We start from the raw sequence: 23,178 nt of genomic DNA, 5'->3' as shown, positions 1-23,178 counted from the left end.
ATTTTTCAAGTTTAATCTTTTTAAACTTGTTTAAAAAAACACAGTTTTTAAAAAAAAGAGATTTTTATTCCTACATAAGTAAATAGTAGTAGTCTTTTTCCCCTGATCAAATATTGAACTGTACCAAAAATCTGGAGCCTAGAAATTTAAACTGTTACACGCCTAGTACCATCGCCATTATAGTGGACACCATCTGAAAGGTCTTTGGTGGCTTGCAGCTTTATAGCCAATGGCTTCATTGTGATTTACAGTAATGGCCAACAGAGTCATGGGACACGGCTTAAGAGCTTAGGAATTGAAACTGACCTACTGACTAGTTCTTTTGCCACAACGAAGTGTCGAAGTAAAGAAGTTTGTCTTTTGAGGAACCAGTGACGCTGATGGTGTGAAACGGGAAGTTGCTGTTTTCTACCAAATATTTTGGAAATGGTGACAAGTCATCGGCAGATTTCATGATCCCAGTTAGATGCCGAGAATAAATACAGGCCTTAGAACTCTAATCCTTCTCATCCTAATAAACCTTTGGGCTTTGAAGGAGGGGTCTCTAGAACACTCTCTCTGTCCCTTGTCCAACAACACTGACAAAGACACTGATGCACACTTTGTTCCAGATGTCTCTCCTATAGCTGATTTCACATATTGTGCTCAACAACATCACACAAAGCAAACATAAATCCATCAATCTGCTTGCAGAAACAATCAAACATCTCAAGATCCAATCACACCCACGTTGTTCTAGACATATACAACAGAAAGTCCACCAGACACAGTGAGAAGAAAATGTAGCAGATGTGTCACATGTTACGTGAGAGATTTAGGATTATATATAGACATAATCTCTCGGTCCAACAACCACGCCATCCGCAGAGGCTGGCTGTGCCCTCTCTACCATCAGCAGAGAGAAATTATAATCCTCACCATGGCAACCATGAAGAAAAGCCAGCGAATATTCATCATTCGCCTTAAAAATGTAATAGGGGAGAGAAAATACTTACATAAAACTAATAAAAATGAGTCACAGAGCAGAAAGCTGTCTCTTTTGGTAGAGATAATGATGCAGTAATGAGGACCTCACAATCACACATCAACAGTTCAATAACAACTGCTGGGGAGGAAAGGAAACGACATAACCCGACAGGTTAGAGAGAAATTCTAGGCAAATTTGGACAAACATGCAGAGAATTATATTGTTATTATATTGTAATAAGGCATATTGTGCATTGGAAAGCCCTGAGGCAGATTTCATTGTTATGTGATGCAATTATAGAGACTCTTGACTTGCACTGGCTCAACACTTTTCAGACAACTCATAGGAAGTCACTCCTTTATTGAGAAACACCATGGTAACGTCAATGAGGGACTTGAAACCGCCCAGAAGTGCGTTGGTAATGGCACTTTCATCAGACAAATCAACATGGGTCCTACGCAGCGGAAATCCTGGCATGGAGAACCCATTAAAAAAAAGTACACTTAATGTCTGAGCCATCCCATCTGGCTGCTGAGAAAGAAATAAGGAACTCCTTTACTTCCCTGATCTCTGACCGACTTGATACTTGTCATTCAAAAGAACAGGAGTAAGAGATCGATGGTTCCCTTTTCCAGTTCTGGACAGTTCCAGTACACACAGTACAGAAAGCACAACGCAATGAATGACGCCACAGAATAGGAAAACAGACTCACATAATGGACATACATTTGAGAGTTGCAGGAGGCTGTGAGTGTATTCATGATGTTATCTAGGATTAGCACTCAAAGTATGGTCCATTATTTAAAAAAAAAGTAATTTATCATTACATTACATAAAATCCATGGAAAAACTGTCCAAACAAAGACACTAAAATTATTTAAAAATTATAAATGTAATATTCAAATGCTAAACAATATTCGCATCCATTAATTTTTTTATATTGCTTCTTTTCGTTTTATCCAAATATCTATAGTTAAAGCTGCATAAAGAACTTCATAAACTCCAAAAGAGCATGTGTTGTAAATAAATAATAAAATGAATAATATGAAAATATATAAAAAATTATAACATTTAAACCACATTTATTATCCATATAACATTTATTATCCAGTAATTTTACGGACATTTATGTTAACCTTAAAACACAATGCAGTGAAGTGCTATTTTTGTGGATGTTTTTACAGTGTAGTATTATATAATGTTAAAATACTAGGAATAAAAAAATAATCAGCTCTCATGGTGATGTTTCAACCAAACTGGGCCTTGACCTAAAATGAGTTTGGCACTCCTCATTTACATTAAAACCTCTTCAGCACAGAGTGTAGCTTTACATGACTTATTATATCGGGGAAGAAAAAGACAAAGTCTTGTCCCAAACAAAACACCCACAGCATAACAAACACCATTTTCTTATAATTTTATCATGCTGTAGGAGGCATGCTTTTGGCATGATAAGCCTTGCCCTTCTTTCACCAACCTGTGGCGTGTAAGAGCCACAGGATAAGCCAATTTAACAGCCTGCCCATAAAAACAAGCTTGATCTTATCCAGCTGTGCTGGAGCTATGGGCTGTGGTCCTGCGTAAGGAACAACAGGCTCCCGATACTGCACAGCTCTGGGACAGCAGGGAGGCCTGGAGGAAAACACAAGAAGGGGGAACTAATGCAGCACATTTGGCCGAGCATCTGGTCCTGCTTAAGACACGGGGCGGACATTTGATTCCTTTGCACCATGCCAGGAAACGAGCAGACATCTGCATGCTTTGGATAGGAGGAGGAAGGCAAGCTATTTCTATGTGGAAATGTTTTGTCAGGAAGACTTTACTGACGTACAGGATAGGCAGGAATTATTTTCTCTTTAAAGTTCCAACTCAACTCCATCTACTACAACTTTTGGGTTAAAAGACAATTATAAAGCAATGCATTTATTCTATTGTCAAGAGACATTTATCCTATTGTCAAGAGACAAATTCTGGCAAACATCTGGAGTTTCAAAACAATTTCTGCCCATGTAGGCTTTCCAAAGTGGATGGGAAAATGAAAACAGCCAAGAGTCTTATTAGTGAAAATGTTTCAACGGACGTTTCCCTTTAATGTAAGATTTCCTGTAATGTCATGACGGATTTTAAAGGAACGCCCAACCGAACTAAAGCATGCATTGCTGAAGCTGGTTAAGCACAGACTGTTAAACTTAAAATATGTAATTACAGTTGAGCGATGACGAAATGCAATAAACAGGGAAAACTGGTGGGATGCGTCATACTTAAAAATCATATTCATGCTTTAATGAATTTAAAGAGGATACACTGGCAAATATCACACTTCAACATGAAGACATGCTCATGAATCCACTGCAATTTTTTTTCTGAATTAAGATACATATCACAACCAACTCTGAATCCTGGATCAAAGCCAAATCACCACAATACATGATAGATTTACAAATAAGTCATAAAAAAATACACAAGCCAACCACTTGTCTATATATTGATAGCACACATTCCCTTTAATGCCTATGATTGTTCTGGCCCTGCAGACCACATCACACCAGTACCGACATTGTAGTGATCCTCTTTTCCGTTATAAATCCTTTTTAATTGCCAGTAAAGACAGAACATTGCATGTTGAGCTATACTAATAAACAAACATAAAAAATGCGGTGAAATAAATATGAAGGTGATACTGCATCCAGACAGCTGGGCTGGGTCAGTCTTACAATAACTCATAAATCATAAGGGCCATGTTATTTACATCCGAAGCTCAAAATCCTGAATTATACTAATAGAAACATATTTCTAATAAGCTTCACCGATAAATGGTGTAAGTGATGACTATCATCACATGGTGTGTAAATACACGATCAGAATCAAAACAAGCGCACAATTACCGACGCGTGATGACAGCAGTCACTCCATCGCCGGTCAGTCTTAAATATTTACATCATATATTGACTTAAAACGCTTCATATTTATCATCTATCACCTATTTTAACGTTTATCATTCCTAACAGAAGGCAAATTAATGTTCGTAACCAATAAACAGATATGAGCATAGCACACTCACTGTTTCAGTAGGACGACGATTCAGAGGACACGCTCATTGAAACACGCACCGTTATTCTGATTATTAATCACTGGACTGAAGAGGGCCCTTATGTATTTCCATCCATTTTCATCAGACAAATAAATTATTCCTCTATCACATATAATTATTCCCCCCGGGAGGGCTGTGCCTCATCTTCTCTACACGCTTTCAGAGATGCGCTCAGCTCCAGACTCGCGCAAGCGCTTATCAAAACCTGCCACCGGGGCACGTGACTGCCAGCAAGCCGTGACGTCAGCTGAACATTCCGGGGACCGTCGCTGATTTAATGTGGGGGCGTCCCGACAGGTAGTCCATATAAAGACTGTGGCGCTGAGTGTTATTGACAGAATGTGTTTGAAAGTGTTGGACTTGGAAGTTGGATTTAAAGACACAGTCCGTGGATAAATAACACGCACAAAAAGCCTTGGAATTATATGAGAGGTACAAACTAAAAAAGTAGTTTGAATAATTCAAACTATTAATAAAACTATAATAGAACTTCAAAGAGGAATTAGTTTTGGGAATTAGTTCAAATTTAATTAGTGTTTATTGTTTATTTTTTATATATTTTTTATATTAATTTTAGTTGCAGTTTTGGTAATTTTGTTGTGTTTTTGTTATTGTTATTAGTTTCAATATGTCTGTTTTTAAAATCTGTATTTCAGTTTTATTTATTTTAGTACATCAAGCTGTAGTACATCCTATATAACCTATTCATTGCCATTAAAGTGAAATGAAAGAACCTACACATAGGAGCCTGATAAAAATGCTCATTTTAGAAATACATTTCAAATGGCACTTAGAGCTTTTTTCATCTGAACTCTTCATATATATATATATATATATATATATATATACATACATACAGGTGCATCTAAAAAAATTAGAATATCGGTTGGGGCTCCTTTAGCACAAACTCCAGCATCAGTGGGGTGTGGGATGGAAGTGATCAGCCTGTGGCACTGCTGAGGCACTATTGAGCCTTCAGCTCATCTGTATTGTTCGATGGACTGTTTCTCACCTTTCTCTTGAAAATATCCCATAGATTCCATATGGGGTTCAGGTCAGGCATGTTGGCACATGCATCAAGCACAGCAATATCATGGTCAGCAAACCACTTGACTGTGGGCAGGTGCTAAAGTCTTGCTGGAAAAGGAAATCAGCATCTCCATAAAGCTTGTCAGCAGATGGAAGCATAAAGAGCTCCAAAATGTCCTGGTAGACGGCTGCATTGCCTTTGGACTTGATAAAACACAATGGACCAACACCAGCAGACGTCACGCCACCCCAAATCATCACTGACTTCGGAAACTTCACACTGGACTTCAAGCAGCTTGGATTCTGTGCCTCTCCAGTCTTCCTCCAGACTCTAGACCTTGATTTCCAAATGAAATGCAAAATTTACTTTTATCTGAAAAGAGGACTTGAACCACTGAGCAACAGTCCAGTTTTTTTTCTCCTTAGCCCTGCAGGTAAGATGCTTCTGACGTTGTTTCTGTTTCAGAAGTGAAGAAGTAGAACTTTTCCTGAAGATGTCTGAGCGTGGTGACTCTTGATGCACTGACTCCAGCTTCATGAGCCAGCCCTTTCAGTAATGACCTTCTGTGACTTACCGTCTTTGTGGAGGGTGTCAATGTTCGTCTTCTGGACCATTGCAAAGTCATCAGCTTGATAAGTCAAAAATCCAGTATCTCAAAATATTAGAATATTTCCTAAGATCAATCAAAAAAATGGATTTGCAAAACAGAAAAGTTCAAGTTCTTTAAAATATGTTCATTTATGCGCATAATACTTGGTTGGGGCTCCTTTAGCACAAACTCCAGCATCAGTGGGGTGTGGGATGGAAGTATCAGCCTGTGGCACTGCTGAGGCACTCAAATGTAAATATTCTAATATTTTGAGATACTGGATTTTTGTAAGCTCTAATCATCAAAATTAAAACAAAAAACTTTTTAAATGTTTTACTTTACATGTAATGAATCTAGAATATATGAAAGTTGCACTTTTTGAAATAAGTTACCAAAGAAATTAACTTTTTCACGATATTCTAATTTTTTTAGATGCACCTTTTGGACTTGATAAAACACAATGGACAAACACCAGCAGACGTCACGACACCCCAAATCATCACTGACTTCAAAAACTTTACACTGGACTTCAAGTAACTTGGATTCTGTGCCTCTCCAGTCTTCCTCCAGACTCTAGACCTTGATTTCCAAATGAAATGCAAAATTTACTTTTATCTGAAAAGAGGACTTGAACCACTGAGCAACAGTCCAGTTCTTTTTCTCCTTAGCCCTAGTGCTCAGGACCTCAGACTGGAACTAAGGTTTACCTTCCAACAAGACAATGACCCTAAGCACACAGCTAAAATAACGAAGGAGTGGCTTCACAACAACTCTGTGACTGTTCTTGAATGGCCCAGCCAGAGCCCTGACTTAAACTCAATTGAGCATCTCTGGAGAGACCTAAAAATGGCTGTCCACCAACGTTTACCGTCCAACCTGACAGAACTGGAGAGGATTTGCAAGGAGGAATGGCAGAGGATCCCCAAATCCAGTTGTGAAAAACTTGTTGCATCTTTCCCAAAAAGACTCATGGCTGTATTAGATCAAAAGGGTGCTTCTACTAAATACTGAGCATTTTTCAGTTTTTCTTTTTTAATAAATCTGCAAAGATGTCAACAATTCTGTGTTTTTCTGTCAATATGGGATGCTGTGTGTACATTAATGAGGAAAAAAAATTACTTAAATGATTTTAGCAAATGGCTGCAATATAACAAAGAGTGAAAAATTTAAGGGGGTCTGAATACTTTCCGTACCCACTGTATATAAAATTGCAATTTTTTTTAAATATAAAATTTTATATATATATAAAACGACAGTTTTTTCTATGGTTTTAACTCTAATAACTCTGACAAATGGTCAATCTAGAAGCATTCTCATTTGGGCCTGACTATTAGAATTATTTCAGCCACCCCGCTCTTTGGATACTTCCCTTAGCCATTTAAAAAAAAACAACATATGGATCGACCACTAATTATTACATGTCATAATGTGCCAATGTAACATAAGTCAATGTATTTTATTCCATTTTGTATTATTATTATTGCTGATGTCCATTAGCAGTCATCGTGTGGGGAAATATCACCATGTAAATGGTTCAGTTTATGGAGGCAATCTCCTTCACATCATTGATTCAAGGACAAAGTTATAGAGAGTATAGGCCCTATGGGACTCCCTAAGTTTGTTTGCAAACCCTGGTCCTGCACTGCTAACAGGGCTTTGAAAATGGCAATGCAGCCCTCACCAGACAGAGAATTTGCAGAATTTTTTTCTAGTTAATGGTGTGACTGCCAACAAAATGTGCCACTGACTCAGACTTTCCATGCCATTCTAGGTGGTCTGATGAGGGCGGATTGCCGCTGTAACTACATTCTCAACTACAGCTCCTTAGCTTGTTAAATTTGTGTCTCAACTGACATAGCATAAGGTATTTTCTTGCAATGTGTCCCCAGACAAAAAATAGCAGGATCTGAAAACAATAGGGCAGATATCCACTGACAAAAGTTGACTTTTAGGAGGTGATTTAGGAAAAACGATGTACTTGGACATATGCAATGCTAATCTAGAAAACACGTGTGCTGCAAGAGAATGTTTGTTTAGAAGGTTCAGAGATCAAAAGGTGCTGCAAAGCACCCGCGAGAGTACGACTACTGAAGGCCATCTTCAAAGTGCTTCAGGTTTCTTCATCAAGAAGAAAACACTTCTTAAACCCAGATGAATGATTTAATAAAGCAGTTTAAGTGGATGCTGGCTGGCCACCCAACCGGATGTGCAAAGCCATAAACATCAGAAGGATTAGGACATCCACCAGCCCCTCCTGATATAGTCCTATAGCTATGTGGTTCCAAAGGCCACACGATGGCCAAATGGCAGGACTAGAGTTTCAGATATCAACAGTCAACCTAGTATGGCCTTTTTGGCATCAATCAATCATTTGGAACTTCACTGCCTGCCTTATGAGTTTCAGTCTGCTGTGGAGTGTGAAGTACAACATTTCGCATTGTTTTTTCACTTCTGTAAAAGCCTTTACAGTGTTACAGAGAAGTTTTTTAGTTTTAATGTTTGGATCTGAATCTGAGACTGGAGTTGAGTTTTATACAGTTGGCATGGGAGCAGCTGAACAAACTGATTAGAGCTTGAAGGCTGCTGTCGCTGATCTCCACCTGCGCCTACCACAGAGTTTGATGATATCCGCTGGGGTCTTCCAGAATCATTGCTTGTGATTCAGTGGTATTAAATATGTGGTGCATTTCTACACAACTTCACAAGATTCTCCATTTGTTTAGATGTAGCAATTATGTTTGTTATAGGCTAGAAATTGTGTTCATTTGAAATGGAATATATACACAGCCCACTTGTGGTAGTACTCCGGTTCGCCATAGATATGTCATCTTGATGTATTTATCTAAGAACTGAGAGATACAACTGGCAAGAATAAGATGTCTGTACCTAAATTTTTATTTTACCGTGTTGCACAAAAATCATATTTATGTGTTGATATGTGTCTTGTGTTTGTGCCTACCTCAGTGTCTCTATAATTTCCCTGTGGAGCTGAAGTAATGTTATTATCTTTCACTGTGTGCTTGTGTATGATTCGAATAACTAATTAACCCAAACTTGAAATTTAAATTCAGGTTGGTGGATGACACTGTTTGGTTAAATGCATGCAACTTATAGCAAATAAGTACTTAAAAAGTTAATAAGCATTTTAAGATGCTTAGCGAATTCTAAAGTAGGGCGTTGCGTGATAAGACATCCCTATTTTTTGGGGTCCTGTGTCTGACTGCTTTGAATGTTTTACAGACAATCAAAACACCTTGCAAATTTGTTAAGTACAGTTTTATTATTATTGATGTTCTCATAATTATTTTGTTTTATTTTTGTAATATGGTTTTGTAAAGACATAATTTTGCTATTTGAAATGGTTACTATTGTATTACATTTTATTGGATTGTATTAAAACCAGTTAATGTCAGTTTGAAACGCAAACATCATAATAATTATTAATGATAAAAATAGTATAGGGAACCACAACAATTAAAACTCAAAAACATACAAAAATGTATTGTTCCCATTTTTTTTAACTCATAGATAATAACAAGTGAGATTTCAATTATATTTTGAAGACTGAACTGGGAAATATCCCCATTTTCCATTTTAGATATTCTAAAATGTGAACCATCCAGTGACCTTTCACTTGCAAAACTACTTTCACACTGTATCATTTTCCAACTGCAAGCTCAAAAAAGCTGAAAAGTAAACCTCCTTCATTCTACATAAAACATTTTTTTCTTCTTCTAGTATGTTATTTATTTATTTGTATTCAACTAATACTTTTCTAAGAGGAAAACACCTAAAATATTAGAATATTTAATGGTGACAAAAATGAAAGGCATTACATTGCCCATTGGTTGGTATAAGAACACATTTTGCAGTGAAGGAAACCCCCCAACTGTCCAAATATGAGTCAGCAACATGACTACATTAATGGCAGACCAACAGAAAATACATAAAAAATGCAGCTCTGATTACAGTCATGTACAGTTTGCTGCAAAGCACCAGAGGATATTCACTAGAACCTCTGGACAAAGTCTTCCTGCTAGATGAGTCTGGGTGATGTAACAAAAAAACGGGTGTTGCCATTTGTTAAACATGTTGGAATAGTTAAGGAATGTTTGAATGCTGGTTTATTTGGCTCTCTGAACTAGAATCTAAGAAGTACAAAACCTTCTAATAGCTGTAACTGATTTTTTGTGTAATCAAAAAAAGCTTTTGAGTCACAGGCTTGGTTGCTATATGATTGTGCAACCAAGTATGGAATTTTATACTTTTAAGAATATAATTACAGAATGACTAAATACTTTTGGTGGCATCATTTTCCTTGTCATTTCCACACTATCCACTCAACATAAAATAAATATGGGTGGCTAAACATGAGATGAATATGCATCAATTCAAATCTGAAATATGTTTCTTACTGTATATACCATGACTCATTGTGAACCATGGGGACTTTCCCATCACCACTGCAAAGCATTGAAAGAAGGTACACCTGTATGTTTTAGATTACTAAATGATAGAATTCAGAAAGCCCCTTGTTTAAGCCTATGCGATCTCAAATTCAGTATATTTCAACCATTTTGTTTTTTTTGTGTGACTCAAGACACGCACAATATACTGCACCCTAGGGGTCGTACGTAAAGTTTCAATTTATAATAAATAAATCGTTTTTTGCAGAACGCTTAACAGAATGCGGTTTCATTAAATTTTAGACGATTAATACCTGATTAATACCTTTCCTTTTTGTAATATTTAAAATATATATAATAAAATAATTATAATAAATGAATAAAAAAGCGTGTTACGGATTTATCACAGAGTTTGAGCTAATTATTGGCCTTTTAAGCACAAACGTTTCATGCTACTGTTAACTATTATTGATAAATCCAAACTAACATTTCTTCCTCAAAAAGAATAAAAACCTAGGTTCCACCGAGATTTGAACTCGGATCGCTGGATTCAGAGTCCAGAGTGCTAACCATTACACCATGGAACCGCCCTACAAAGCGCATGAAATCTACGGTTTTTGAGGACTAGTTGTGAAATATGTGGTCGCCTTTGTTGTTAGTTTGTTTTTTCCTCCAAACCTCCGTCACAAGGAAGTATGACCTAAAACAGCCACATACAAGCCTAGTTTGAAAATAACTCTCACGAACACAGTGGTACGCCACAAACCTCACTGCAGGACATATTTCATATCACTCTCTTGCTATGTTCCCCCTTAATGAAAGTAGTGTTTTCTGTTGTACCAAAAAATCTTAAATTTCTGACAAAGCACATATTTCATTTTAAAACATATTAAACATTAAAATTAGCATTTAAAGCACGAACACACGACCATTTTATTGTTGTTTAGTAAAATGTGATAAATCAGCTAGACGTTATAACTGTACTGTATTCATTACAAACCACACGTACACCACAATAAATACAAGATATTAACATATACGTTCAACAAACCACGTATCAACAAGGCACACAATATTTTACACACTATACACAGTACATTTTTACATTACAATGGTATCTCATCTTCAGCTTAATGAAAGCTTTTTGTTAAAAAAATACAGTCAAATGAAATTAAATGAATATTATAACAAGGCTTTTATTTTGACAGTCTGTAAAGGCTCTAACCCGGAACACTTCGGGAGATACTCGCTGCTGGTTCGCCTGCTTGCTAACTTGCTAGCATGGCTACAGCCTAATCACAAATACACTGCAGTGCAGCTGCGGAGAGGACAGGGTCGGCTCCACTTTTCCTTCACATTCTTCCATTGTTTGCGCTTTTGTTTTAACCGAGATGGGGACGCGAGATGACGAATATGACTACTTGTTTAAAGGTGAGTACAGAATACATTTGTCTCGAGTGTACAAGTTAAAGCGGCTCCGATAATCGTGGTTATTGTTAGTTAGTGTGGTTTTATATTAAACACTAAAGGCCAGCTAACCGGCTAGCTGGTTTCCAACAGCCCAAACAAACGCCTGCTCCCCGGCTGAAAAAGTATCATTTTAGTGTTTGTTGGTTAATGTGAAATATTCCTCCATTAGGGCACACTGAGATCATATGGGTGATGGTTATCACATAAAACAGTTTACCGTAGATCGGACCACACCTTGAAGCGGCTAGCTGAAGTTAGCCGAGACTGTCGCCGGAGGAGTTTAACGGAGCAGGCGGAAATTGGAAACGGCCTGTTTTTTCCCGTTTGTTTTTTTCCAAGCACGTATGGCTTTCTTTTTTTCTGTGGACGACAAAGGAGATATTTGGGACAACTTAAACCACCATTCACTTTCATTATATCTTCTTCAGTACAGTTAAAGTGAACGGTGAGTGAAGCTGTCATTGCGCCTAACATCTCCTTTTGTGTTTTATCGACGAAAATAAAGTAATACGGATTTGGAAAAACGTGAATAATGACGGACTTTACATGTTTTGGTTGAACTGTCTTTTAAAAATTGCTAACTGTTTGTGTCAGGTTATTGTTATTGCCTTTTAAGTAAATATAAGGTAAGGTGTCAGGTGACGCGGCCTCTTTTTGCGAACGTATGTTGTTTTTCCTTCATGAAAGCATATGAAACTTTTGCCTTTTTGGGACAAGTCCCTGAAACAAGTTGTGTTTTCCATTTTAGTGATCTTTGCAGTGCATTGTTCCAGCAGATTGTGAGGTTTCACTCCTGTGAGACATGTTGTGTCATCAGTTAGGAAATTACGTGCTGACATGTGATTCGTAGTAAACTACCTCTCTAATCTAGTAGTTTAGTCATGTTCAGTGTATGTATTAAAAATAAGATTAGAACATTTCTATAAGTCCACAATCTCCCAACAAGTTTGTGTCTGAGCAATGTTACCAAAAATGGTCATCCCTCCAACAATGACATTTTTTGCCACTTATTTAAATGCACTTCACTTTTAAATCGGGCTGTGGCATCTGGTTGTGACATAAGCACTCAGTTTCCTAATGTGAAGAGGTTTGTTCCTTTATTTTATGTTAGACAGAAGTACCTTTGATTTATCACTCACACTCCCATTTAAAGGGATAGTTCACCCAAAAATGAAAATTCTGTCATTTACTCACCTTCATGTCATTCAAAACCCATAAGACTTTGGTTTATCTTTGAAACACAAATGAAAATATTTTATAATGAAACCTGAGAGATTTCTGTTCCTCCGTTAAAAGACCATGTAGGCCTAACTAAAACTTGGTTCAAAAACTCAGACATAGCAAACAAGTCTTCTGAAGAGACACAATTGCTTTGTCTTTTATTCATATCTAAATATTGATCAATGCATGTATATAGAGTATATCAAATATGGTAAACACGGAACATGCTTGTTTCTCAACTGTCAACGTTTTGATGCAATGGAGGAAAGGTTTCATTAAAATGTCTTCATTTGTGTTTTGAAGATGTGGAATATTCTTATGGGTTTACATGAGGGTAAGAAAATGATGACAGAATTAACATTTTTTGGTGAACTAACCCTTTAAAAAGAGGTCTGATGTCCTGATGTCAGATATGAAACCCTGATGTGTTTTATTTTGAAGTGGTCCTGATTGGAGACTCTGGTGTGGGGAAGAGTAACCTGTTGTCCCGTTTCACCCGAAATGAATTCAACCTTGAAAGCAAAAGTACTATTGGAGTAGAGTTCGCTACACGTAGCATTCAGGTGGATGGAAAGACGGTGAAAGCTCAGATCTGGGACACAGCTGGACAGGAACGCTACCGGGCCATCACTTCAGCGTAAGGCTCTTCAAATGTCAAAAATATTATTCCTCATATTACAGATAACAGTTGATATTTCTTAATTTGTTCTTTTTGAATAAGTCTAAAGGCCAATTACCAGCAAGGACGATAAGTGTGACTTGTGAAGTTTTAATAAACATTCTAAGCCTAGAAGTCCACACCACAAAATCACAACAGTCACAATAACAATATATAATGTAGAATCACTTTCAGAATATTTCTTTTTCCAGTTGAAGAATGTGATGGTCAGAATCCACCTGACTTTAAAGAGCTCAAGCATTTAAAATGGCACATGAGATAACTGCTATGAATGATGATGATAAACAGAAAGTTATTGTGAGTTGGTGTGAATGCAATAACTGTATAGCTAACATGTGAAAATCTTCAAGAAACACCTGAAAACTCATCTCTTCTGTCAGCATCTGACTGCCTCCTCATAAAAAAAAAAAAAAAAATCTGTGCCTTCACTTTTTCTATTCTCTTAATATCCTTTATCCCTTCCTGTCCTAGCTTTAACAATTTTGAACGATGACTGAAACCTTGTATAATGGGCACTTCTCGTGTTTATTGGTTCTGTTACACCAAATACACAAAATAATGATCTTTAAAAAAGCATCATATGACCCCTTTAAGATAGCCGCTTGTTGTATTCCTCAACTGTAAGTAGCTTTGGATAAAAGCGTCTGGCGAATGAATAAATGTAAATATAGCACTCCCAACTCATATTAGCATAATCTGTTGTATTTTGAGTGAAAAGTAGGAGGAGTTTGTGACCACCCCAAAACAAAAGTTGTTTCAGAACTGTTTACATGACTGATTGACATAACTGAGTAGGAAGTCAAATATTTGTATTTTAATTGCAATAACCATTGAATTACTCAAATTAGAATCAAGAAGTGTGCATTTTGATTTCATGTTGACTTTTAAGCGTGCTCATTGAGCTTACTCTTCACTTTACCATCTACTTTTGATTTATTACCCATGTTGGTCTACAGGTATTACCGGGGAGCTGTTGGGGCCCTTCTAGTGTATGACATCGCCAAGCACCTGACCTATGAAAATGTGGAGCGCTGGCTTAAAGAGCTGAGAGACCACGCAGACAGCAACATAGTCATCATGCTCGTGGGCAATAAAAGCGACTTGCGTCACCTTCGGGCTGTGCCCACCGACGAAGCACGTGCATTTGCAGGTTGGATGCACAGTAAACTCTTACAAGTAGACCTTTAACTCCTGATAAATTACAGGAAGTGTGTATAGCCAGGGCTTCTTTAGTTTCTTTGTGTACTTTGTTAATTGTTACCATGTCCATTAATGTATGTCCCCTCATGTTTGCAGAGAAAAATGGTCTGTCCTTCCTAGAGACCTCAGCCTTGGATTCCACTAATGTAGAGACCGCTTTTCAGACCATCCTGACTGGTGAGTGTGCTTTGAAGGATGATAAACTTTTTTATTTTTGTAATGAGGAATGCATGAATAAGGAAATCTGCACTAAACAAGCTTGAGGAAGCGACTGTGTGTTTGTCGAAAAGGAAAAGAAAGATTGTAAATGATTGGCTGAAGGCCATATCCTTATGAATGACTCATCAAAAGCCCTGCTTTGATCGGCTAGGTTTCTCTAGCCTGACGTGACTGCAATAGAGAGTTTCGGTCTTCTTTTGCTCCTCTGTTCGGCTCCTGGCATCTGCAGAGGAGGAACAAATAATAAATGTTTCAAAAGCATCGCAGTCCGTTGCAATGCTATAATTGCGTTCGCCCCTGACATCCAGTAATAACTGTAGGGTTTATAGGCTTTTATGGCAACACAAAGTCCGTATTCATTACCAGTTCCTGGATTGTTGGCAACGTCTTAGCATTAATATCTCTTTCTGTTCTGCAGAAATCTACCGGATCGTGTCCCAAAAGCAGATGTCTGACCGCCGAGACAATGACATGTCACCAAGCAACAATGTGGTGTCCATCCAGGTGCAACCTACTGAGAATAAACCAAAGATGCAGTGCTGCCAGAGCATCTAGCGGCACCAGTCCTGTCCCGTACCCTCCTCCAACCACCCACCTGCAACACCCCCTCCTCCCCTCCTCTTCAAGACTGCTTTGGGTCTGAGATGCAGCTGCACAACTAGGCTTGAGCACAGAGGCTGGTTCCAAAAGCTGGAATCTCAAAGGGTCACCACCTGCAGTCTGGACTAAGCTTGTTTGTTTGTTTGTTTGTTTGTTTTTTCTTTTTCCTGCCATGGTAGGCTTTTATATTGCAGAATTTTAATAATCATTTGTGCCGATCTTCACTGAAATGTCTTATATATATTATAATTTCATTCGCAAACGTGTGAGGTTCGTTTATGTATGTCTTTAGTAGCAGCCCCCTTGTCACTGGCGTGTCTGGGGTGGAGGGGAGAAACGTGCAGTATTGGAGGTTTTGCTATATTTAATGTGATTGTAGAGAGATGATGTACCTGATAGATGTTAGATGACGATTAGGGCCCAAAGACCACAGGCTTCACCTTTCAGCCATCTTCCAAGTATGATTTACATCGCATGTACAGTCCCTTCACGCACTTGGCACGGGGAACATCGCGTCACGTTCTTGATTTCACCATCAGGCCAGTGGAAGAGGCCTTAAGGCATATAGCTACCGTGCTGTCATCACCTTCACGTGCTTCGAGGTAGAATAGTGGTTTTAGTGCCTTTTTTTCTGATGGAACATCACACACACGGACGCCTTCACGCATGAGCTTAAAACGCAGCACCTCTTCAGCTACCCGTGCCGGTGCAAACTGTAATGTAGTCTAACACAAACCTTTTTTTTTTTTGTATTCCAGCCCTTGTCTACATATAGCAAAAGTTCAATTTGTAGAAACAATAATTGATAATGCAAAAAGAGGGGAAAAGTACTTCAGCGAACAGGCACAAGTTCTCTTCGAAACACTACCACAGACCTATTCAGTATGAAACGAGGGAATAGAGACTAAACATAACATTCTCTTCTCGTCACAACCTCGAACCCATTGTACTTTTGCAGGTCACGCTCTGTCGTTAAAGTCGGAACAAGAAAAACACGCAGCGGTGAACGGCTACATCCCATGAGAGCACTCTAGGGAATAGACTGGATACTTTTTCTTTTCGTTTTTGCACTGAATGCACTGAATCTCTCCCGGTTTGACTTAGCGCCACTACATAGTTAATGATCTTAAGACCTGTAACTTGTATTTATTCTGTGGTAGTCACTTGAATCGAGTTGTTAGCCTTTAGTCTTCGGGGCGAAGTGGTGGGACTCTTAAATGTTAAGACACAGTGTGATAATTTATGAATGTATTATATGTTTTAGCCTACGAAAAAGTCGTTGTCCTGAGTCCAGCAGATGGGGAAACTACCACAAGCTGTGATGCTCGTCTTCGCTTAATGGCTGTCTAATAAAACTTACTCAGTGTGACATAAAATATCAGTAAAGACTGAACTAATAATGCATGTTATATAACGGTCACCACGGGTGACCTCGTAGCTGAGGAATACTGTAGACCTCAGCATCTTAGTCTGCAACCCTGAAGTCATTTATTTGCTGGAAATTTCACTTTGATTATCGATCCCCCTGACTTTAATTACCCCAGCCCTAGGTGAAACAACATAGTTTGCTACGATCATTCTCAGCAGTGTCAGAACACATTCCAGGTGGAATTGAAGGCCCTTAAAGGCTGCAGTGTAATTAGTGAATCAGACTGAACCGAACGAAACGACAAAAGTGCATGTGAGTCATTTTACTGTTTTTAGTCTCCTGTATCTCATAAGGTAAAACTCTAGGTCTTCTAAGCAGCACATCGAGGTAATACAGTACTTACCGCCATCAAAAGGAAAAGACCTGGTGATTATACACGTGTCAGGGTCTGCTTGTGCTCGTTTAGGACCCTGATTCTGATTGTATGACTGTTCTTTAAAGGCAGGGGTCTCTGGTGCTAACGGGGGCCAGTGCCAATGATGTGAGGGTACAGATGGCACAACTATGACCTGCCCATGCACTGCACATAACTGGTGTGTCCTAGTAAGATTACCTGGATATTACTTTTCTGACTGTCGGATCTTTCACGTATTGCCTCGAGAACTTTTTCTTTTTTGTCTGCACTGTACTGTGATTTATTTTGTATTATGATTATACTATTACTCTGTCCACTGTAATTCCAATTTAAAAGAGCAAATAAAATATGTAGTTAATTCAAAGTTTGGCTTATACTGGTTTTTGTGTGTGTTTGAAGTAATAGTTTACCCAAAAATGAAAATCTACCCTCAGGCCATCCAAGATGTAGATGAGTTTGTTTGATCTCTTCTGGCCAAAATACATAATAACGTCCATAATCCATAATGATGCTTCCTCCAGTGAAAAGTCCATCCCCTGTTGTCTTCTCACATCAAAATCCACCAACATAATTTGTTTTGGCTTGTAACCAGTGCTTGATCTGTGCCTATTTCTCTCCTGATTCAGATGAGATGACTTTTCCACCGGAGAAAGCAATGTTATAGATAGAAGACTCATATTTTAGTTGAAAGCAACAGGGCTGACATTGAAAACGCCTCAATGATGGATTTGTTTCTTGCAAACATGCAGCTTTTCACTTCACAATACATTACTTGTGGATTATTGTGACGTTTTTATCAGCTGTTTGGAATCTCATTCTGACGGCACCCATTCACTGCAGAGGATCTATTGGTGAACAAGTGATTTAATGCTAAATTTCTCCAAATCTGTTTTCATAAAAGCAATCCTCTACATCTCGGATGGCCTGAGGGTGAGTAAATTTGAAGCAAATTTTTATTTTTTGGGTTAACTTTTTTTTAAAAGCTCAGAGTTGTCATGTAAGAGTTTTTTAACCTCATTAACCACTGCTGCTATGTTCTCTGTTACTTTATTCCTTATTTTTTGGTATATTTTATTTCAGTTCCTTAAGGCATGACCACTAAGTCCTAATTTCTTAAGTTAGTAAAAGTAGTTGGTTTATTAAAAAGGGAGCACTTGTATGTAACAGATAATGTTCAGTACAGATCTGGCAATAATTATTTTCATAATGGTTGGCCAATATTAAAATCATGTGTTTTCTAAATGAATTAAAAATAAAACGCTAAAAACAAGAATCCGTATTTTAAAATGCTACAAGTGAATTTCGGCATCACAACATTATAATGCACAGTATAAAAAAGGATATTGATTTCCGATTACATTTAACATTATTGTTAAATTATTATTATTTTTTTAATATTTACTTTAAGGTAAACGTAAACTTTTCTTGGGACAGACAATAATAAAATTTAGTGGTTAATAATACACAAAAATTTGACTGCCGAACAACTCGATTAAGTACTCAGAGTGAAGTATGTGTACTGTCCTTAGGACAAGTTTAAAATTAGGACTATATATATGTTTACAAGAAAAAATCTAACAGCAATTAAACAAAGAAATGAAATAAATGGAGTATTCTGGAACAAATCTTAAAAGTGCGAGAGCAGCCACTATTGATCTGTAGAGCTGGTAGGATTGATGAAATGCATTTTTTCCCCTTTTATTTATGAATGATTGTCACCTGATGTGACCTGATTATCACATGTTATTGCTATTATATGGGAATGCGGCCACTTTAGAACAAAACTCAAATCAAAGCTGCAAAGCTGTAGTCATCAAACAAACCGAAACACAAGGAATGGGACACGTCTCCAAGTCTATTTATACTAAACTTTTCAGGACACGTATGAGGTCTCGTCTTGTCATGGAGTCTATTATGACATAAGAGCTAACATATAATGTCGACTTTATATATTAATACTGTGCACGAATAGCACAAGCACATGAAAATAATTGGTCACTATGGTTATCATCATTTGTTCATGCTACTTTTTTCCCGTTTAAATATGTTTACCTTTTACACTACAAAGAAAAACATCACTTGCACAAACGAGGTATAAATAAACATCATAAATACAGAACCACAAATTAAAACTTTTAACAAATTAAAAGTTTTAAAAATGTAAAAATACAAAGACGAAAAACTAAACATGATAGCTTTGAAAAGTGTCAACTTAATCCCACGGTCATAAAACGTACACACCCAAATAAATGATAGCAACAGTCATAAACTCCTATGTACAGTAGAAAGCACCAGGTTGCAGTGTAGCTCATGTTGACCCAGGCTCTCCTCATAAACCTTTATAAATATTTCTCGGTAGGTTTATAAGTGGTAGATAAATGGTCGGTTCTCGCTCATCTCACATTATGTTTTGGTAACCATCTTTGCGCAATAAGAAGTGTTATTATTTCTTATTGAAACCATGCTTTGTCACCAATACCTTGAAGTCCAGACGTTTTTTTTGGGGGGGCAAAAAAAAATAGAGGATTGCCTCTTCATGGTCACCCCTGGCTCTCGTTTTCAAGATCGATGCCAACTCCAAATGAAAAGTTCTGGATCATTGAGTCGCATTGATGATCTGTTCCAGTATGCGGAGCTCTGGTTTTAAGTTTCAACATATCGTATGTTTCCATGAAAGCGTCTCAAACGCTCCTTTATTCCCTTTAAAAGTCTTTTCAGAGACCTATAAACAAAGAATGCTGCTTTTATATGCACAGCTTGTTATAAAACGCCTCTGAGAAGGATGGTGAATAATCGCTGGTGTCCAAATCTGTTCTTGTTTTGATGTACAATTCATTTCCCACAATCCTCAGAGAGGAATACTCTCTTCTCCTGTGTCATGTCCGGTATGTCATGCATCTGTACTTGAATGATTGTTGAAGAGAAAGAGAGATTTTAAAAATCGAGGTCCTTGCGTCTGTGTTTTTGGGCTGGGCAGGACTGGGCTCTACAGCAGGGAGCTCGGGGGGCTCTCTGGAGGGGGTGGGGTGTGTGTAGGGCTGTGGCGCATTGGCAGGATGTCATAGTGGCTGGGAATGTGGCTGTTCCGCGGGAGGTCATAAGGACTCTGCGAGAATCCGGTCGCCAGGCCGTTGGGTCCTTGAAGAACACTCACTGTCGGTTCTGAGGAAGAAGGGTGGCGAGGGGTGAGCGGCTTGATTTCTCAAACTCTCTCTGAATCTTTAAATCAAACTATAGCTCTGTCTATGGTATGCAGTAGATTATATTCTAAAGATGTTTTTTTTTTTTTATCTTTCTCATTAGATATTTTTACATAAATTTGGAAAATATAATGGGATTGAATATTGCAATATGGCAACCTTATAGTACAATTGAAAATGGTCAAACAACTTTTCCTTTAAATAACTTCATGTTTTTTTTTTTAAATAAATTGATAAGTGGATAATAAATTGACCCATTCAAACATTTAAAAACTAAAATTGAGTGTATTATCATTTATATTTTAATATCGGGTCTCATTCATTAATAATGCTTAATTAAAAACATAAAGCATAAATATACTTATGCATAAACATCTATATAATAATAAACCTTACAAAAGCTATTTTATTTTAATAAAGTATATATTTCAATATATGTTATTTTATTTATTTTATATAGACAGCAATGTAAAACTTAAAATAATTTTTGGTAATTGAAATAAAGCTTAAATATAATATAATATTATAATTATATATTAATATATATATATATATATATAAAATGTAAAAACATACATAAATAGATATATTAATATATTTACAGTATGTATGCGTTTATTTTATTTATACTGTGTATGGCAACATTTACACTTTTTTTAAATTACACTTCAAAATGAATATTTTATAATAATATTATGACATCTAACTAAAATATATACACATACAAATTTATTTTATTTATGAATAAAATAAAAAGTAAACATACACCTGAATATTGAAGTACAAATTACATAAAAAAATGAAAGTGTAACTTCTCAGCTCAGAATAATAGGCTTATTTATTTACGAATAAATAAGCCTATTGTTCTGAGTTACGCAGTTGTAATTTCTCTTTTTTAATTTATTAGCCTAATGAATGACACATGGCAACAGATATTTTCAGAACTATTTTGGACAAAGTTGATCTGTGAACAACAATGCAAAACCCCTGTCTTTCCTATAGGAATCACAATGCAATTTGTTCTTCTCATTACTGAGAAAGTGAAGGACAGTGTTTCCATATTGTACATTGTACTAACAACAAGAGACAAAGATGAGAGAATTGGAGACTTTCTATAAGAAGCAAGTCCCCATCTGCATACATGAGACTCACCCACGTCATAGACGTTCCTGCTGGCAGTGGTCAGGGTTGTGCTAGTGCTGGAGCAGAAGGTCAGGTCTCTGTGAGCAGGTGACTTCATCTCCACGTAGCTGCTTTCAGTGTGCTTGCAGGCCAGGCTGGGTGGATCTCGGATGGTGGCGTATGGGTTCTCACTATTTAGGGAGCACGAGCTGGAGCTACACATGGAGGCCTTTATGTAATCTACACACATTACAGAAGAGATATTACTCACATATTCATTTCACATCATCCTCTGGGAGAGACAAAATGTAATAAATGTTATTATTTGTACAAAGAGCTATAGGAAAATTAAGTTCCGTTCTAGTCAAAGATGCAAAATAAGCACTTTTCCATGATATACTGTTTAGAACCAGCATCCCAGGGTAGATTTTCACAGTGAAATCCAGTTAGACGACACTGGAAAATCTTGTTACTGCAGCTAAGATCTAATGTAGCTGAAGAAGAGTTTGTGTAAAAGATTTGCAGGACGTATTACTTATGTACATCATCCGGAAACATAGAGGAACAGATTAAGTTGTCCTCTGACACAACATGACTATTTATAAATCGGTTACAGTTGAAAACGTAATGTATTTGTGAATGAGGCACATGCACATCCAGGTCAGCATGATCTCTATATTGTATCACTTCACTGACTCGAATAATCTTCGAAAGTAATTCTTAATTTACTGAGAGAACGCAGTGGACCATAGCAAAAATGCGAAAGGACCTCTTAGTTTGGTATATTCTTATTTCAAGAGCAAATGTCCATCAGTGTTATTACCTTTGGCCATTCGAGTGGTTTTGTTGTCCCTCAGTGTAAGTGTGCCTCCTCTTGATACTCCTAATGAGGCATATGAACACACATTCTGAGTAATTCATGATTCAACAACAGTATACATAGCCGATGATAAACATCAGTAATGGGAAATCTCCACAGAAATGTCAAAATGACAAAGTGATGGGAACAGATAAGCTGCACTAATCAAATAGCATGTTGTAAAATATTCCTATATATACAGTATATAGTCTCTTGCGCTCACAGAGGCTTTATTTGTTTGATCAAAAATACAGTAAAAAAGTAATACTGAAATATTATCACAATTAAAAAAAATATTTTCATTTATTTTAAAATGTAATTTATTCCTATGATGGCAAAGCTATTACTACAGTCTTCAGTGTCACATGATCCTACAGAAATCATTCTAATATATATGAAGAGTTCATTTTTCATTGTGCATTCTAATTAGTCTCAATCAAACTGCAGTTGGGTTATTTTGATTAGGTAACAAAATAACAAAAAAAATACAACTAACTAACACAATAAAAACATAAAGTTATCTGTTTTTGCAAAAAACTCTTCATACATATATATATATATATATATATATATATATATACACACACAGTAATTAATGGCAACATTAACAGTATCATTTCAATACATCATTTACAATAACATAACAACTTCTTAAGTAGAAATCACTATACAAAAACATACAAGTATATATATACAGGTGCATCTCAATAAATTAGAATGTCGTGGAAAAGTTCATTTATT

At 37.0% G+C, this 23,178-nt stretch overlaps 3 protein-coding genes and 1 non-coding gene across 6 annotated transcripts in view; 1 reads left to right on the top strand and 3 right to left on the bottom strand.

The window, feature by feature from the left end:
• Window positions 1-4,240, bottom strand: part of LOC107738724 (C-myc promoter-binding protein) — a 31,384-nt gene extending 27,144 nt beyond the window's left edge. For 2 of the 3 annotated variants that reach the window (XM_016550545.1, XM_016550548.1), the window contains exon 1: window positions 4,029-4,240. The gene's annotated coding sequence lies outside the window, so the exon portion shown is untranslated. The remainder of the gene's footprint in view (window positions 1-4,028) is intronic. The other variant, XM_016550547.1, reaches the window with a different exon arrangement.
• A 6,358-nt stretch (window positions 4,241-10,598) lies between these two features.
• Window positions 10,599-10,670, bottom strand: trnaq-cug (transfer RNA glutamine (anticodon CUG)). The gene has a single exon. It is a non-coding gene; the product is annotated as a tRNA-Gln (tRNA).
• A 653-nt stretch (window positions 10,671-11,323) lies between these two features.
• LOC107738723 (ras-related protein Rab-11A) lies at window positions 11,324-17,620 on the top strand. The gene is made up of 5 exons (XM_016550544.1): window positions 11,324-11,514; window positions 13,216-13,411; window positions 14,410-14,603; window positions 14,750-14,830; window positions 15,291-17,620. Exons 1-5 carry the CDS (start codon window positions 11,475-11,477, stop codon window positions 15,425-15,427), a joined length of 648 nt encoding a protein of 215 aa, XP_016406030.1. The 5' UTR covers window positions 11,324-11,474; the 3' UTR covers window positions 15,428-17,620.
• Window positions 17,621-19,390: 1,770 nt separating this feature from the next.
• megf11 (multiple EGF-like-domains 11) overlaps window positions 19,391-23,178 on the bottom strand; it is a 136,744-nt gene continuing 132,956 nt past the window's right edge. The window contains exons 24-26 of the mRNA XM_016550543.1: window positions 22,402-22,461; window positions 21,609-21,818; window positions 19,391-20,418 (exon numbers count right to left, since the gene is read on the bottom strand). Coding sequence (XP_016406029.1) covers window positions 20,243-20,418; window positions 21,609-21,818; window positions 22,402-22,461 — 446 coding nt within the window. The 3' untranslated portion in view covers window positions 19,391-20,242. The remainder of the gene's footprint in view (window positions 20,419-21,608; window positions 21,819-22,401; window positions 22,462-23,178) is intronic.

The sequence above is a fragment of the Sinocyclocheilus rhinocerous genome, unplaced genomic scaffold (genome assembly GCF_001515625.1).
Source record: "Sinocyclocheilus rhinocerous isolate Xijiao unplaced genomic scaffold, SAMN03320098_v1.1 scaffold1938, whole genome shotgun sequence".
NCBI lineage: Eukaryota > Metazoa > Chordata > Actinopteri > Cypriniformes > Cyprinidae > Sinocyclocheilus > Sinocyclocheilus rhinocerous.
The sequence above is the reverse complement of the archived record's forward strand: the minus strand, read 5'-3'. Positions and strand labels throughout refer to the sequence as shown.